Source organism: Argiope bruennichi, chromosome 5 (genome assembly GCF_947563725.1).
Source record: "Argiope bruennichi chromosome 5, qqArgBrue1.1, whole genome shotgun sequence".
NCBI lineage: Eukaryota > Metazoa > Arthropoda > Arachnida > Araneae > Araneidae > Argiope > Argiope bruennichi.
This window is the reverse complement of record NC_079155.1, coordinates 20,834,614-20,847,063: the sequence shown is the minus strand read 5'-3', so window position 1 is coordinate 20,847,063 and position 12,450 is coordinate 20,834,614. Positions and strand designations below refer to the sequence as shown.

The 12,450-nt window shown below is 32.3% G+C and overlaps 2 protein-coding genes across 2 annotated transcripts in view; one reads left to right on the top strand and one right to left on the bottom strand.

Moving 5' to 3' along the window:
* The window catches only part of LOC129969685 (uncharacterized), a 151,765-nt gene that overhangs the window by 29,961 nt on the left and 109,354 nt on the right, over positions 1-12,450 (top strand). The gene's annotated exons all lie outside the window — the stretch shown is intronic.
* Positions 4,221-5,900, bottom strand: LOC129968200 (uncharacterized). Its single transcript, XM_056082053.1, has 2 exons — positions 5,864-5,900; positions 4,221-4,555 (listed from the first exon to the last, which is right to left on the bottom strand). Exons 1-2 carry the CDS (start codon positions 5,898-5,900, stop codon positions 4,221-4,223), a joined length of 372 nt encoding a protein of 123 aa, XP_055938028.1.

Genomic DNA, 12,450 nt, shown 5'->3' with positions numbered 1-12,450 from the left:
TATTAGCTCTTGGGCGACTGCATCGAATTAGATTAAGATTCGAAAAATTTGCATTCAACAGATGTTGCCGATAAAATGGGAGGAAAGTTTTGATTTGTTCCCGACAATCTGTCTGTCCATCGGTTCGAATATGAGTTAACACGATAATTAGAAAAGCGAAGAGAGACAGATGGATAAAATTCGGTACTCTGATTTAGCATCGATAGTGTAGACACTTAACAAATATTCAGTTATATTCCACAATGGGTTAATCATCTGCCAATCTGTACTTTTAGCAGCTCGTAAAAGCGACAACTCAACAAGAGAATGATATAAATATATAAAATTTAATAATATCTGATTTAATAATATTGTTACGAAATTTCCGGGAGTTCGTTTGGATAGTGGGAGTTATATGGTGTGGTGAACACTCAATCAGCAGGCGGCAGTAGAAAATAAAACAACGACGTTTATTTACACGAAGACACACAGGACAGCACAAAGACGACAACTATATACAGCACAGAAGACGATTATCTTCAGCCGAGACGTGAAGCATACACAGCAGCATTCAACAGTATACACAGCAGCATACAACAGTATACACAGCAGCTCTACTCCGTCGCTGCTCCGCTAGTCCCTGGAAGACGAGTTCTTCACCGTCGCTTCCGACTACTCTTCGACTCCACTGGTCCACGACTCAATTCACCGCTGGTTCACCACCCGACTCACCGTCGGTTCACAACTACGACGACTCCACTGGTCCACGACCCCTCTTCTCTGTCGCTTCCGACTACTCTTCGACTCCACTGGTTGGCAACCCAATTCACCACCGCCCGGCAGCTGCGGGTGCTTCCTTTTATAGGTCTCAGGAAGCGGGGCTAGAAGCCTCTCAACCAATCAGAAACGTTCGAGGCGTAACTCCATTCCTACTGGACGGATCGGGAAAATTCTTGATGTTTCGGGTATAATCTATTTTGGCGCCAAAGTCGCCAAATGGTCACCAAGTTTGTCGCCAAGATCTGGGACCTCCCATGTAACCGACTATGCTGGGAAGCCGCCTCACAGATTCGTAACAATATGTAGTTTTGTGTCAGTTTCAATCGGCTGGAAAAAACGCGTCTAAAACACATATTCGATTTTCGGATACTGTTAACGGATTAATTAATCAGCCACGAATTAATCGCTGACAAACCCTACCAAGTATTACACGATAGATTCAGTAATGCTATTGTATACCAGTGCCATATAAGACGTTTTCTGGGATTTCAAGCTTATTAGAGAGTATGCGAGAAAGTTTTGGGGAAACTACTGCCACTGGTTATAATCAATTTAATTTCACTTCTCAACAAATTTTTAACTTAATCAACATGTTTATGATCAATTTGAAATGTTACTTTATTTTGATATGACACTTTAGTATATACAGAGTGTCTCAAAAGCCTTGACCGCGGCTTTTATTCCTGAAATATTGATCGTAGGCATATACTGTAAATTACAAAGTTGTGTAAAAAAAAGGTGCAAATTGCTTTGAAATCGATTAAAGTTTTCAGGGGATTACACTTTAAAAAATATAAAATTTAAATTTTTATACGGACCCCGTCAAAAAAAATCTTAGTGAGTGAAATGCGCCGCATCCTCTAATAAGTTCATGTACGAAATTTCAGGAATTTGTCACAAAAAGTCTCAAAGATATGAAACTACATAAATACTGACTTAAACCACTTTTCGATGCCTGGATATGAGTTCGCAAAGATAAAAAATCAAGCCGGATGTTCGTGCTTTAGAAGTCGTGCACAAATTAACAAAGAAAGTAATAATTGAATAAGTAAATAATAATTTTGCTATTTATTGGTTCAAAAGTATTAAAAATGTGTTAAAATAATAACTCAAAGGAAAGGTTACATAAGGAAAGATTACTTTAATAAGTTACATAAGATTTCTTACAAGTTCACTGACTGTGCTATTTTTAAGTTATATTCTGTAATTCATGATATAAAAATTTAAAGTATTTTTCAGAAAGTATAGATTTTAAAATTTGTATTTAAAACTAAAGATATGAAGCCTATTTAATTTTCGTATGATACATTCTTGCGTCGCGTCATCTGCACTGAAGCTGTAAACATTTGCATTTTAATTTGTGTTAATCCTTCTCCAACTTTGTTTCAACATATCTTTGAGAATGTTCATGATAAAATGCTGAAATTTTGTACATGACCTTATTAGAGGATGGGTTACATTTTACTCACTTTTGTATGGGTTTTTTTTGTACAGGGTCCCTATAAAAATTTAAATTTTGCATTTTTTAAGTTTAATCCCCTGAAACTTTTAATCAATTTGATAACATTTTGTACCTTGTTTTAGGCAACTTTGTAATTTATAGTATATGTCTGTGATCAATTTTTAAGAAATAAAAGCCACGGTCAAGGTTTTTGAGACACCCTATATATTATTATTATTTACTGTGGAATGACAACAATCAAATGTAAACAAACTATTTTAATGACGCCGTTTCGATTAATTCATTCAACACTTTTACAATTGCTTAATTGCTTTCGATTTTACGTTTCGTTTAATTAATGGAGTCGCAAAATATTTTTAAAAATACTCAGAAAAAGATTTGCTGTATTAAACAGTCAAAGTACTATTCAATTAGATTATAGAAATGTGAACCAATCAAGACTCTGATGTCTAAAAGAAAATTTAATTCGTTGCAAAATTATGTTTAATCTTAATCAAATAAATAATTCAGATGACAGTCGATAAAGCATGAAATCTGTTATTTCACACAATGCGATAAGTTATTTCATGAAACAACTAAAAATTCTATGAAATAACTGATAAATCATAATCAGTTAATTTATGAAATAACTATAGAATTAATTTATGAAATAACTATAGAAATAATTATAGAATTCTTTGACATTACTTATTTATATACTTTATATATAAATCTTTAAGTACGTTTTAGCAAGACATAAATTAATGTACGGTTTCTCGCCAAACACGTCAAAATCTTGCCAAAAGTCCACCATCTCGGATAGTTACCGAAATGATAACAAACAGTATTTGGGGCTGCAATAAAAACTGTCACGATTACATTGGAGGAGAAATCTCCCACAAGAATTCAACTTCGGCAATAGTACATTAAATCTTAACGTCTAGCTCATATTTTAATTTGCCAGAGTAGCAATTTGTTGTAGGTTGATTCCATTTTATTTATATGTTAATTAAATAATATGATGAAATTTTAATAAATGTATTCTGTACTAATAATTAAACACTCAGATAAATCAGCATTCTGGGTTATCAATCTGGACGCAAAGGCAGCTAATTATATTTATTATAAATGCAATTAATTGCTCTACTACTGATATTTTTCTATCATCATCGCATTCTCTCACAATTTTATTTGAAGCTTCATACTTCATAAAAATTACTTTCTCCTTTTTCGTTCACAGATGAAGCAAAGCTTTAAAAACTATTACTTTCTCGTGTACGAAGTGTAGAGAAAGTATTGTAGAGAAGTATCATCGAAGTGTAGAGAAAGTATCATCGAAAAATTCGAGCTCGAGATTTTGACAAAACTTTATATTTTAGACCTCACTTAGTTAAAAATACACATTTTTGAGAAATGACAGTCCGTTTGTCTGTCTGTTTGTGACAAAGATAACTCAAAAACGCTTTGTTCAAGACGGATGAAATTTGGTATTCGATCTTTACACCAACTTTGTTGATTTCTCTCAAATTTTGAGCAAAATCCGCTCAGAATTCTATTATGTCTGGCTCTTCGAATATAATTTAACAAGATAACAACGAAAAGAGAGCTAATAGAGAAAACTCGAATTACACATATTTAACATCTATAGTCTAAACACCTTTCACATTTTGAGCTAAAAAAACAAGAAATTCACCGTCTGTCTATTTCTGAAGCATGCAAACGTGATAACTCAAAAATGCAGTGACTTAAGTTTATCAAATTTGGTATGGCATTTTGCGACTACAAATGTAGTTCTATGTCAAATTTTTGTTTCGATCGGTTGGGAAGAACGCGTTTAAATGCTAAATTCAGTTTTCGTGTACTTTTAACTTCATGACAGAGATTGATCGCCAATAAACTCGCCAAGGGGTAAACACGATAGATTCAGTAAAAATGTATTCGGTATCCATGCCAAAAAGTTAATAGTTCGTAAGTATTATACGCCAATGAAATGCAAGGGTTCTTTGGGATAACACATCTTTTAATGAATATGCGAGAAAGTTTTGAGGAGACTACTTCTTACTACTTCTACTTCTATCTTGAGGAGACTACTTCCTACTACTTCTACTTCTATCTTGAGGAGACTACTTCCTACTACTTCTACTTCTACTTCTGTCTTGAGGAGACTACTTCCTACTACTTCTACTTCTACTTCTATCTTGAGGAGACTACTTCCTACTAATTCTACTTCTACTTCTATCTCGAGGAGACTACTTCCTACTACTTCTACTTCTACTTCTATCTTGAGGAGACTACTTCCTACTACTTCTACTTCTACTTCTATATTGAGGAGACTACTTCCTACTACTTCTACTTCTATATTGAGGAGACTACTTCCTACTTATTTATTATTATTATTAATGCAGGGGTGATGGCCAAGCAATAACAAGCTCGAGCTAGTTGATATTTGAGATTTTAAAGAGTGGCAATATAGTTTCGTTAATGATGACGCACAATTTATGATGAACAAATTCAATATGCCAAATTTACAGGATGAGACTACTGTAATCAGATTCAGAGTTACACATAAAAGTTCGTTTTTTTAAACAATGCGTCGTCATATTTCGTCTTCACATCGTTCCGTCTTGGCGTAGGCTGCCAGCAACTCTCGTTTCCACCACCAGAGGCGCTGCTCAATGGCGGGAAGTGAGGTACCTCGCAAGAACTAGCTGTCAATCTGGGAATGAGGCCGCCCTCGTAGACTTGCTGTCAGGTGAAAGTAGCATCACATTATTATTTTTAATATTATCATTATTATTCACGTTGCTTAATATATCTTCTACATGAAATATGGCTACATGGCTTTTATATATAAATGTTTGTTTTACTGCATTTTAATAACAAATTGACTACGCGATGAAAGACATTCTATGGTATGACAGAAACTTCAGAATTCCAACATACTGAAAGACTTCAAACGATAATTCACGAAACTGCTTCATCCTCGTAGAAATAACAAAGCACTTGTTCTTTCTTCACTGAACTTGCATATTGCTCCAATTATGTTTCCGATATTTGGCAGGTTACAACTCCTGCACCGCTTCAAGTAACGAAAGAAATATCCGATTCCGCCCTTGCATCGCGAGCCGCACCAATTTCCAGCAAAGGTTTTAACATTCCATTAAAGAAAATTCTGAGAGGAGGAAAATATTAGCATTTCTGTATTGCCGCACGCTGAGATGCCATGATTTATTCATGAGTTTCATCGCGCTCTAAATTTTCCACCGCAACTATCAATAAGAAGGTAAACAAACTTATCTCAGGAAACTCTTCGAAGAATGGGAAAAGTAAACAGTCGAGGGAGAAAAAAAATTAAACGTCGCCGGTATTAAAGATGCTTATTATATTAAAGCCCCCGTTTTATTAAATTTTTCTAGGAGCTTTCTCTTAATCAGTGGTGCACAATAGAAGGGAATTTCATCTTCAGAAACATGGAATGTTCGGCTGTTGTTGTTATTTCTTTAACCTTCCTTCAGTTGATTCGATTCTTAAAATTTTTAATTGGGCCTTTAGTGAAATCTGTTTGTGTTAGAGGATCTGTTACAATAGCTGTGATTTGTTTTTAATTCCTGCGAATTTTCGTCTGTGTAAATAAAGACTGCAGTAAATGATAACTTTCGCTACCATTGTTCAGTTTTTCGTCATTAGCCTCATGTACCATTTCAGTTCATTTCGTCATTAGCCTCATGTTCATAGAAGAATTATTTAACCAAAGTGCCAGATTAAAAGTATCTCTGTTTTATATTGTGGTCTTTTTGAATGTCCTGTATATGACTGGAGATTTATATTAAAATTAAATTCAAAGCGTTTATTTTTAACAACAATTTTCGTTAAAATTGTTGGAGACATTCGACAACAATGGGGAATGAATGTTTGCTATGAAGCGACGAGATAAATTTAACTAAAAATACAACTCATTCAAAATAAGCGTGTTTTTGTGCCTATTTCAATATTTTATTTAAACATAATTATGTTTTATAATAACAAATCATGTTTGCCTTCGGTGGATAAGAATATTTTTTTTTGATGCAACTTTGAAAATATGTTTGCCAGCCTAATTTTAATGTCAAATGGAATGCTGTCATACAGCTAATTAAACTATGAAAACATTCGAGGTATACTAGAGAAAGAAAACAAAGTTATATTTGTTTTACCATTCTATAAGAAACCGTGTTGTTAGAACCCGTATTGCTGTGGAGGTTTCGCAATTTTTGTCTCTCATTTCATGGAAGCCATGTTACCAGAAAATTTTATGTTATTATTATTGCTGGGTTTTTTTATTTAATAAAATGGATTTTAGCACAGAAATGCTTCTAAGTTTTTATAGTATTTATAAATTGATCCGTGAGACAAACGTAAGGCAAGAATGTTCAACACATTCTCTACATACCATGGGACCTATCGTTATTTTATTAGGTACGTACTTATTTTTTAAGCAATAAGTGTTCACAAAAAATGATAATTTTCGTTAAAAATGAATTAAATATAAATTACCAAATATTTCCTCCATATTGTACCTTTTGAACATAAAAATTATTTTTATACCACATGCAAATTCAAAAACATGGTTTTTCAATTAGAGTAATTATATTGCCGTGTCCTTTTTTTCCTTTAAAACATTTAAAAATATTTTTTGAAAATACTTTCCAATATATATTTAAAGCGTATATTTTCAATATATATTTCATAATATTGATACATTTCATTATTTATTTAGAAATATTTTACATCATAATTAATTTCATTCTTTTAATATTTGGAATATTTTTCATAATTTAAATTATTGAATTTTTACACATGAGTTTACACTAAAAATAACAATTTTATTAAATGCAATTTTTATTTATTCTTTATCAGTCTTTTATTTAAAAAAAATGTTTAAACTCACACAAAGACAGGTAAATAAAGTCTAAATATTAACTTGCAAAACTTGTTCCGTTTTCTTATACAGTATTCCCACTGCAAACATTGCGAATCTAACCTTTCCTTCACTAATTGAAAGCTTCTTTGAAATTGATTGACGCCGGATAGATAAACATGCCTTGTGTCTATATTAAATGCATTTTATCTTTGCCATAATTATAAATAAATTTTCAAAGTCATGAAAACCGACGAATCATTTCTAAAACATCATTTTGCTACCGTATTTCGGTTTATAGATTCAAACATCTTCGATTTTTTGTTATATAACATCCCACACTTCAGCCATTCTGAATCTCAGCATTCCATCAATACCTGCAAACATTCTCATAGTTGATTAATCCCGAGATAATGGAATAATCATATTACCAACCATGGCAATCTCAGCACTTCAACATGTTTAGCCTCATCCCTGCTCGTCTTCGTCATCATATGAGCCGCTGTCTATTGGCTGATTCCATTAGAAAATGGAATCATCGTTAATATTCGAGGATATATGATTCTGGCAACCAGACGCAGTCGATTCATCAAGATGCTAGTTCAGATATCGTTTGACACACAAGCTATCGATTGCTCGAATTTCTTTATAGTAGCTTGCATGAGTGGAATATCGAAATTTCACAATCGATATAAAATATCAGTAATTTTGGAAAGATCGATTATTATTCTTAAGTGAACATGGTATTTCATTGATGACGAAAATGCTCTCGTTTAAAAGAATGGCTTCAAAAAAAATAACATCCGCTATAAATGGATGTATCTTCTTTTGTTAGCAAATATAGGGAAAAAACTTTGATCAAAATGTAGAAAGAAGTCTTATATAATTTTTCTATACATAAAAATATGACTTCTCTTGGTATTATGGGCAATACTCTTGCGGCTGTTGATTTCGAACCAGGCATCTTGAATAATGCTCGCAACCTTTAATGAGCGTCTGGACAGGCACATGTAGAACATGCATCGTCTTCTGAAATTGCTCCTTCTGCTTTCGTTTCATTGGGATGAATCTTTATCTTTACGCCATAGCAAAGCATTTCATGTATATTAACTGTCTGTACACCATAGGCAGTTAAATGCATGAAACAACCGTGAAATTACCAACTGGGATGTTATCTGTATGATTAAGAGTCTAACAAGAAGCAGAGAGTAATTATTATATATGCAAACAAACTTTCTTCTGTATTATATCCGAAATAATTCCTATCGTTCTTTACAAGAAGAAGTATTTTACTTTACAGTATTGTAAACATTTGTAATTGGTGCAATTACTTTGAATAACTTTGTTTTTTCTTATACATTCTGGTGTTCCTCCTACTGTTTATCTTATGGTTGGTAATCTATCCTATCTGGCAAGGAACACTTGATATTGTGTTAAGACGTTGAGGTGGTTGGATCTCGCCACCCTAGCGAGTATTGTGGTAAATAGCTGAGTTACCCCCCTCCCACCCAATGATGTCCGAACGTACTTCCTACGGGATTGTCTATACAGTAGCCGGAGATGGGAATTAAGATTCAATTACAGTTTCCCCTCATTACTGTCGCGATGTTCCGATCATTCACCAAACTTCGGTGCTTCTGATGGAGCGGATGTAATTCTTTTGAGGTTATATAATTGGTAATTTGCATATTAAAACAACTCCTGCAAAAAGAAAATCAACTGGTAAGCGTGAAGAGGTACTCCGTTTTATCATATATATTTATATACTATGGCACATTTTTGTTTAACTTCGTCATATAGGAGAGAGAATTGTGGGTGTATTTTGAAACACTTATTTTGAACATATCGAAAAAAAATCTAATAACGATCTGCAATATTACTGTCAAGATAACATTCCAAATTTCATTACATTACCTTATTAAGTTATCGCGACAAATAGACAGACAGACAGATAACACTTAACCGTATCTGATTCGAAGTTTGGTATACATATATACCATATTACTATAAAATCATATGCAAAATGATTTTTCTATATCATTGTGTTTCTGAGTTGTCAAATTTATAAGATCATGGCCGATCAGACAGACTTCCCATTGCAGAATTTTGTCCAAAATTCGACACACATTTACAACTTTGATAAAATATATTGCAAGAAAACATACCAAATTTTCTTCTTCTAACTCTTCTCATTTTTTAATTATCGTAATCAAGCGCAGATAAAATTATGAACGCACTTTTCTGGCTTGGTGAATGAGTTCCAAAACGTAGAAATTCGTCAAATGATCTAGATCAAGTTTTCTGATGACACAATACTTTCTCTTCATGTATTTAGTACACGAAATGTAAAAATGTCATCGCGCAATGTAATTTTGTACGTATTTAATACTTTCGTTGTCAAGCCTGTAATTTGGATTTCCTTTCTAATTTAATAACCCTTTCTCTAAAATCTTTCAACTGTAGTAGAAGACGATAATCTAATTTGATAGTAGGGTGATTTAAAAATATGAGTCAGTGGCAGCCAACGTATTAATTAAATCTCATGTTTACGGTTTGTGCTCTTTTAGAAGTGGAATAATTTTAAACCATTGTTAAATGGCATCTAATATCTATATATACATACGATGCATATTTTATATACATACGATGGGAGTTTTATGTTTGAATATTTCTTCCTTAAAACTGGAATAAAACGAACAATTTATCTTTTATATGACTCCCTTAGAAAATTCTTTTTTTTGCAATCGCTGTGTGTTTTAAATATATTTCAATGAAATTAAAAATTTCCTTAACAGTTGCTGAGGATATTTTAATATCATAACATAAGTACTTAAAACATACCTTACTATGAGATAATTTTCTTCAATTATATGTGAATCTTTTTGCCATTTACTATTCTGTTGGAAATAATAATTTTAAAAGATGACAGAGATACTTGTTAAACGGAGTTACGTGGCGTCAAAGTCACGTGATGAACGTAATTGTACATGCCTAATATCTAACTTCACATTGCCTTATACATCATATATATATCTTTTCTTTCTGTGAGATGCAAAATGGATTCCAAAAGTATATTGGAAAATAACATTAAGTGCATGGGTGGCCATAGTTTAAACTCATTTTTATTCTACTAATATTCTGCTTTGAAGCTATGTGAGATTTACATAAGCAGTTCTCATAAGGATAAACCTTATATAATGACACAAATTAATCGTATATAATGGCACAGTTTAGATATCTATCTTGATCTCTACTTATAATAAATCTGAATGTGTGTGTGTGTGTGTGTGTGTGTGTGTGTGTGTGTGTGTGTGTGTGTGTGTGTGTGTGTGTGTGTGTGTGTGTGTGTGTGTCGGTGCTCTTCAGACTAGTCTGTTTGACCTAAAGCTACCAGACACGGCACATACTTTGAAATATTATATTACTAGCCGCCTTTGGCTACCAGCCGGTTCGCCAATCTTAATGTTCGTTAAAATTTTAATAATTAAATATTTTATGCAATTCCAACTTTAATAGATTCTTCAGCAAAATATTTTAAAACTTCAAATTTTGATAGTCATATAATTCACTCATAATATTATAAAGGCCTTCAGTCATAACGTGATATGTATCTCTCTAATTTTCTGTTACCTTTCGTAGAATTTATGCTTTAAATTAAAGTGTAAAGGATTAACCTGCAATTAAAATAATAATATTTTTTTACTGAAACAAAGCATTTTTTTTAATAATATGATTACTGATAATAGAGTCACTGAGCGTTTAAACTTTATGGGCACTAAAGAATATCTTTCTTAATTTATGTAATATCTCAAGAATTTGTCAACAAAATTTCTCAGATTCATCATGAACAGATCAATTCATTAACAATGTTTCATTTTAAATGCATCAAACACTAAGAAAATAAAATGAATCGTTTAAAATAATCGGTCTAAAACAGGTTTAAAAAAAACTACTTAAAAAACGATGTACTTAAAATTATAAGCATATACAAAAAAATATATAACTAACATAAATACAATTTAATTACAAAAGCATGCAGCTAACCTAAAAATAATTTAAATCATTGAAAACAGGTTAAAAAAACTACTTAAAAAACGATGTACTTAAAACTATAAGCATATACGAAAAATATATAACTAACATAAATACAATTTACTTACAAAAGCATGCAGCTAACCTAAAAATAATTTAAATCATCCGTTGATAGTGGTTGTCATGACAACAATCAGAACAATGCGCATGCGTGAATTTTCTTCGCCAGTTAGGTAACGCAAATGCGTGAATTTTTCTACGCCAGTTGGGGTAACGCTATGCAGATTAGACATTTTTAATTTCCTTTATTCTGTGTTATTTTAATTCAAAAGTACTTCAGAATGAATCTGAAGCATGGATTAATTAACAATGTTTAATTTTAAATGCATAAAACATTAAGAAAATAAACAGAATCGTTTGAAATAATCCGCCGAAAAATATTAACCCTAGTCTCATTACTGTTGGGAGAAAAAAAAACTGAAGCATTATTCATTTGGCGGTGGGGAAAATGGAAGATTATTTTGGCGGAAAAGTTGGCGGTGGGGAAAATGGAAGATTTTTTGGGCGGGAAAGTTAGATTTTAATTAATAATTAAAATTTCAAAAAAAGGGACCCCAGGTGCACATTCCCGACCTCTAAGGTATACATGTACCAAATTTGGTAGCTTTATGTCAAATGACCTGGCCTGTAGAGTGCCAACACACACACACATTTTGAGCTTTATTATAAGCATAGATTAACTATACTTTGGATGGTGGAAACGAGGAACTAGGAGTAATCTAGGAGTAATAAAAGCGATATTGTGGCAGTTTATCAGCATAATTTTCGAAAATATTGCAGCGCAAAAAGATTTATTCTCATATGTTAAAATTGAAGAAAATAATCTTTTCAAATATACCACTTTTTCCGTATTAAGTTTTTACAGTTTTTTAATCAGTTTTTAAAAAAAAATATTTAAGCGTAATTCACAACAACACATATCAATATTGAAGTGAAACTCAATTCAATTTCAACAATTGCTATTAATATTTCACTTTGACATTTATTCCAATTTAATAATTGGAATAAATGTTAAATGATATGATCAAAATATTAAGATTTGATCTATTTTTCTTATCCTGCGTGTTTTAGTGTAAGAGATACTTTTATTAAAAATTATTTGACTTGTTTGAAATTTTGACTATTTTGAGAATTTTTATACTACAGCACACTCCCGAGTATCCGGCCTAATATGGCGGAAGTGTAAGCCGGATAGGCTGGATTCTATGAACTCATTTCTTTCTCCACCAATATCAGAAGACACAATTTTTTATACCGAAAC